This window comes from Pleuronectes platessa, chromosome 21 (genome assembly GCF_947347685.1).
Source record: "Pleuronectes platessa chromosome 21, fPlePla1.1, whole genome shotgun sequence".
In the NCBI taxonomy this organism is placed as follows: Eukaryota; Metazoa; Chordata; class Actinopteri; order Pleuronectiformes; family Pleuronectidae; genus Pleuronectes; species Pleuronectes platessa.
The window spans coordinates 14,034,462-14,040,830 of record NC_070646.1 but is presented as its reverse complement, the minus strand read 5'-3'; the positions used below and the strand labels follow the sequence as shown (position 1 = coordinate 14,040,830).

At 42.3% G+C, this 6,369-nt stretch overlaps 1 protein-coding gene across 1 annotated transcript; it reads right to left on the bottom strand.

Annotated features, from left to right (window-relative positions):
* Positions 1–4,687: 4,687 nt before the first annotated feature.
* On the bottom strand, positions 4,688–5,155 carry LOC128427299 (transmembrane protein 100-like). The gene has a single exon (XM_053414386.1). It carries the CDS (start codon positions 5,153–5,155, stop codon positions 4,688–4,690), a length of 468 nt encoding a protein of 155 aa, XP_053270361.1.
* Between the last annotated feature and the right edge of the window lie 1,214 nt (positions 5,156–6,369).

Sequence of the window (6,369 nt, the reverse complement as noted above, 5' to 3'; positions counted from 1 at the left end):
AGTAAACAGGTCCATTGATCCATTGTAAATATGAAAGTATTAATGATAGCCTTTTTTAGATTTACCAAGGATTTAAAAACAAGCTATTTACCTTTTAGAAAGCCTGTTTATTGTAAATACACATCTAATTGTAAAGGATAATTGGCTTGAACCTGCAGTTTGGATGTGGCGGTGTAATATAGATGCAACTATATATGAACTAATAATTGTGTCTCAGTCTACTGCCAATTAACTCCAGCAAAAGCTCTTACACATTATTTTCTCAACCAGCAGCCCACCCCTCTCAGTGTCTGTTTCCTCTGCTTTTGACATCAGCCAAGGTTATTTTTAGCTCCATCCAAGGGGAGAGGGAGAGGGAGTGAGAACCACACAGTCCCTTGTAGATGGGTGGATGAGAGCAGTAGGCGGAGGAGGAAGAGGAGGAAGCGTGGACAATTCAGGATGGGTGCCTATTTGAATATTCATAGAAACAGCTGTGTTCACAAAGGGGCCGAGATGGAGATGAGCAGCAAGGCATTGGCGAAAATGAATGGAGGCCTCCTCCACATTGAGAATCGGATGACGGGCTTCATTACCAATGCTGTGTTGTTTCTGACAGATGGTCTTTTTTATTAATATCGATCTAAATTGGTTTCAACTAATATTACCTTGATGCTTTATCGTTGTAGGCGTTCAGTGGAGAAAATTTGTATACCTGATCTGTTGAATCTAATCACTGGTTTGTCACGATTTCCATTAATATTTATTGATCGATTGACCTATTGACAGAAATCCAACAATGGGTTCAAGAAGACAGACGTACTCTTCCCATGGAAATTGATGACCTTTACTACTACGGTGGTAGCTTACAAGAAGTTGCAGGATTTAATTAGCAACCTTGGGGCTAAACATCCGAATGTACTCAAGTGAAGCCCTGGTGGGTCTTTTCTATCATAATTGACCACATATTAGAGTGCTATTTTGAGCTGCACTAGCACTTTTCTCTCATTTAGTTCGGCCTCCGCTGAGGTTTAGATGGAAATATTTCAGCAACTGTTGGATGGGCTGCCATTGTAATTCAGTGCAGAAATCCTTGGACCCCAGGGGATGAAGCCTATTGACTTTGGTTATCCCCTTACATTTTATCATACTGCCACCAGGAATTGGTTGGTTTTCACAGTCCATCCATCCATCCATCCATTTAATCCGTACACTCACATCCACTTGTCTGATAGAGACAGTATTAGACCCCATTGCCTTGATGCCATTATAGTTTTCATTAATTTCACTCAGGAAAATGTCTCTAAATTAATTTGATAGATCGGCACAGTTTGTAAAGGCATTCATGTTTCTCCGAAGATTCATGTTCATGACCATTTTGATCCCAAGACTTAATCTCTAGATTGATCGTTAAAATGTGTGGTTCTGAGTGACATTTGGCACAAAGATTTCTGTCTCCTCAGAAGGATTTGTAAAAAACTTTGTGTTGTGTGAACTTCAAGCCTTGTGACGTCCATATTTCAAAATTCACTTTGGCTTTTTTGACAAATTATCTTCAAAACTAACAGCTTTCCCATCATTATTTGTCCATTCCAGGTCGCGGTTGCATGAGAGCAAACCTGCCATATTTGGATATCTGCAGGAAAGACTGAACCAATAGAATAGATATATCTTTTAACAATAAAATGTAACAAGTGTATGTAATAGGCTTTTTGGCCATGACTTATTTGGTCATTTATCATGGGAGGACAGCATATATACTGTATGTTATATTGCCTCTTTAATTTATGATCTATCCATACTAATGATGCTCCACAGGAAATTCACCTCGGCTCATTATCCACACAGTATTTAACATAACGAATGGAAAAAAACTGTCGGTGACCAGGAAATGGTGAAATGCTAATGCTGTCCGAACGCTTCAATTGAACAACTTCCATAATGCCACTAAATGGCATTTTAAGATCACTTACCCAGAATGGCGACAGAAATAATAACCATATACAACTAGTATCCAAAATCAACTTTTGCATTTAATCCAGCGCTTCAGCAGATTACGGTTAACAACAACAAATAAAAGCATGATCTTGCACACATTTAACAGGGACAAAAAAATAAGCTTCTTGATAATTATATTTGGTATTTCTGGGTATCTACTAAAGGAGTCGTGTCAAAGTGTGACCTCAACTAACTCCACGCACACCAAAACACTCGCACAGAAAAAAAACTGAAATAATTCTGCTTCTCTCTGGCTGCTCTATTCCTGGCACCAGTAGGCCTGCATGGTTTACATGAATGCACCTTACAGAGAATTATTGATGTAACAAGTAAAAGGCACTCAGAGAAAAGCCGGGGCCATGCCTATAAAACTCAAAGCAATGACAAACAATCACTTAAGCAACTGAATAGTTTCATTCCAAAACCATTGATATTTGTCTTGTTTAAAAAAATACAATCTGGACTTTACTTGTCAATGTTACAAAACCAACTGTCTCATTTTGGAATGAAAAAATTACAATTAAAATTCACTTTCATTGATTACAACCAGAGAGCTATTGAAACAGAAATATATATATAGTACAGGGCGACTGCCTCAAATTGATACGGTTCTCTGCTCTGTCTACTCAAAATAGAAGATACACAAATAATATTTACAGGCTGTACAAGGATGTTTGTAAGACACACTGTTAGAGGTACATTCAGAAATGTGGCTACACTTGTACTTAACACAATACTTATAGTATTTATGATATGTCATTTGTAAGAATACTCAGTATTTCTGGATAAATATGCACACAAATGAATGCATCAACACTGAAAGAGATTACCTCACATCAGCTCGGGTTTTATGAGCAAACAGTGAAATCACCCTGGGAAACTGGATAAACAAGGGAATACGTGAAGAAAGAGTAAAATGAAAAAAATGTGGCGCTTTGGTTCACAGACACGCACATTATCATTCTTCTGGAGCTGCTGCACCACATGGTAACTGTGGTAATTCCCCCGTGAAGAATGACCACTTGCGATGCCCAGTAAACATTTTAGTTACAGGATTTCAGTCAAATACAAGATCATCGCTATAGCTGACAAGAAGCTGCTGGGTCTTCCTCAAAACCACATCACCTGTTGCTAAGGACCATACGCCGTTATAGATAACGTGGCTGACGTTGCTACATTTCCGCTCCTCAAATAAGAGGGAGAGGGACTTCCTTGATATGTGAGGAATGGCAGGTTAAATCTGGTAAAGCGCCCCCAGAGAAGAGTTTTGTTTTGATGTTCGTTTCTCACGTCCAGTCACATCTACAAACAGTATGAACCCTTCCTTGCAGAGCTTGCGAATGATGGTGGTACAAAGAAGGGAAGAATTGATTTTTCTGTTCACCTCAACGTCCAACGGCGTCGCTTTCTTTTTCCTCAGCAGGAGGCAAAGGATCAGAGAGATTGAGTAGGTGAGAATGAGGCCTTTAAACCCTTTTTTTCCCACCGCTTTGTTATTCTGTGTTCACTATAATGTGTGTGTGGGTATCGGGAGTTTCTTGTCCTACTATGCTCAAGTCATCTCAAGTCCATGAGTGCCAGGGGAAAGCAATCTCATCGCTGGGACTGAAAATGTATCCCATTAACTCTGACACTTAATACCTGGCAGAGCAGTGATTCTATCGATCAAGCACAGGTTGAATGTGTTTTTCCACCGCACAGCTTGGTGGCAGGGGAGAAAGGTGTTGACCTTTTTGCCCGACAATGCTAAATTGGACTGTTGACAGAAACAAGAGGAATATGAAAAAGAGGGCGCATGCGTGCAGAACTCGTCACCCTGGAAAAACTTTCAGATCAAGCCCCATCTTTTTGCATGATTTTGCCTGATTACCCTGCTTGTCATTCAGATGCAATCTCTCACTGCTGCTTGGTAATCTATCCTAATGAGCAGCCACATTGGAGCAGTTGGTGACTAAGTGGTGTACATGCAAAAGGTAACCTCAACAGTTGCTTTGTAAGGAAGGGAAAAATGTGTTTCATTCACTTCTTCAAGCATGGCCAGGTTCTATACCGCAAGTTTGCTCACAACCGCAAACTTGCGGTTGTGAGCTTCTCTTTCAATTATTGAAACTATCTCTATCAACCCACTAACTGCACTGGACTCTGATCACTTAAAAAATAAGCAACGGCAGATGTTCCCAGCAGGCAGATCTGATCATAACACCCTCTATGTCGCACAGACACCTCCCGGACTTGAAGTTTAAGATGCACTGTCAAGCTGCTGACAGAGGCGCAGGAGGTGTTAAACGACTATTCCTGAGATGCCTATCACTTAAACATTTCTCCTTAGTCAAAGAGCTCAGCCCCGGAGCAGTGATCTATAATGTGTTCTGTGCACCGCTGGATCCCCAGATTAATCTATAATAGGAATGAATAGAAGAAGAAAGGGGTATTTTTAGACTGAAGCATAGTTAACCATTTGTATCTGCTCAGGATGGGGATGATGCCTTTGCTAATGTGGCATTTTCAGAATAGTGACTCACTGTCACAAAGTTTCCCCGGAACAATAATATTCCAAATATTATCCAACTCTTCTGCTCTTGTCTTCTACCCTAGTGCAGAGAGAAAAAGTATAGATGTCTTCACACCTCATTCGACTCATTCGGTTTGTCCTCATTAGAAAAGTCTCTTCTCAGTCTAACAAGGAGCTGGTTGTCAGTCCACCCCCCCATCAGAAATTGCCGTGATCGGCGGTGAAGAATCCACTTTCCTTTTTTTTCTTCTTCCTCAGTCTGTGAGCCCTCCAGCAAACTGCAGCCACGAGCAGCATCAACACGCCAGCACAGAGCAGTGCCACTGACACCACTTTGGTCTGGAGCAGCGTGTTAAAGGTGAATGTGACCCCAGTGCCTGCCATGCCAATCACTAATGATATCACGCCAAACGGAAACACGCAGCGATACCAGGACTTCTCTGTCCCGCCGGTAGCCTGGGCAAGTCGCTCCAGCGTGGGGAGAGTCTCTGGGGGTTTGTCTCTTCCAATGCTCCTTTCCCCGTCTTCTCCTTCTCCAAGGCCGTTCAAACCCTGATTCTGGTTCTCAGAGTCCTGGGGTAAGGTGTTCGACTCGCTGTTGTTGCTGCAGTCAAGGTCCGGGTGAAGGACTGGGGCTTGGGTCTGGCGGCCTGAAGAACAACCCATGTTCGGAGCTGCTGTCTTTGTCTAACGCTGCAAGAAAGGCTAGCGGCAGTGGTCCTCCCAGCTTGTCCCCTGGTGACTGCTGCTGGCGCTTATGACGCTAAAGGGGGTTCCTCTTCAGCTCTGTCTGGTGTTGTCAATGCCAAGGTGGCTGCTGCTGCTTCTGTTGTTGTTGCTTTCGGCACTCTCAACATCATGTGCCTGCAGTTGTAGAGAAGGATAGAGAAGAGCTGTGAATAGAGAGTGGAACAAAAGGGCAAGACGTAGATGAAAAAAACAATTATGCTGCAAAGATTTGAGCTGGACCACAGTCTGAAACATTCCCAAAGAAAACGGGAAAAATGGAAAAGGATTAAAGACGAGAAGAAGACCAAACTGAAATGCACTTCTTGCTCAGACTAGCTGCAAAGAGTATACACTCACCATCTGTTTCCAGTGTCCGTGAATGGGTGAATGCTGTCAGAGCTGCATGGTCCCCCGAGTTGCGTGCAGCAGCGGGAGTTCGGAGTGTGTGTGTGTCTGTTGTGATGCCGATGTCAGACTATATAATCACAGATAGGAGGGGAGGGGCCTATGGCATTGGTAGACAGAATGTGAGGCTCTGATTGGCTCCTTCAGAAGAGTGAATTCAAGGAGGAGGGGTGGGGGTGGGGCTTACTATTCAGCGGTCTCATTCAGTGTTATCAATTCATTATTTAGTGTGACGAGGAATTTGAGAACCTCCAGCTATGCTTTGTTGCTGGTGTGTCACACATCATTGTGTCACATCATGCTATTACCACCGATTTCCTGTCCTTACTGGTTTGTGTGAAGATACACACAATATATTTGCATGTCAGTCTCTCATCTCTCCATTTTTCCCAGTTGCTGTCACACACATTGTTTTGTGGAAACTACTTTTTTTTTTTTTTTTACAGTGCTGTGCAGGATCTCCACCTTAGGGTCGATGATGTAATATCATTCCTGCACGGTGGAAAACTAATATCTACAAAAGTGTCTCCTGTTCAGAATGAAATCCATGTTTGACCGACCACTAAAATTATTCAAGAGCATTCCTACTAGGTTTCATCGGCTTGCGGGTTGAAAAATATGCCGAGCACATGGAGAGGCCTGACATTTAATCAGTGCAAATTAGAATGAATGGGTTTTCACATGGCAACAGTGGTATGTAAATTAGCACTTCTCTGAGAACATCGACATGAGTAAAAAAAAAAAAA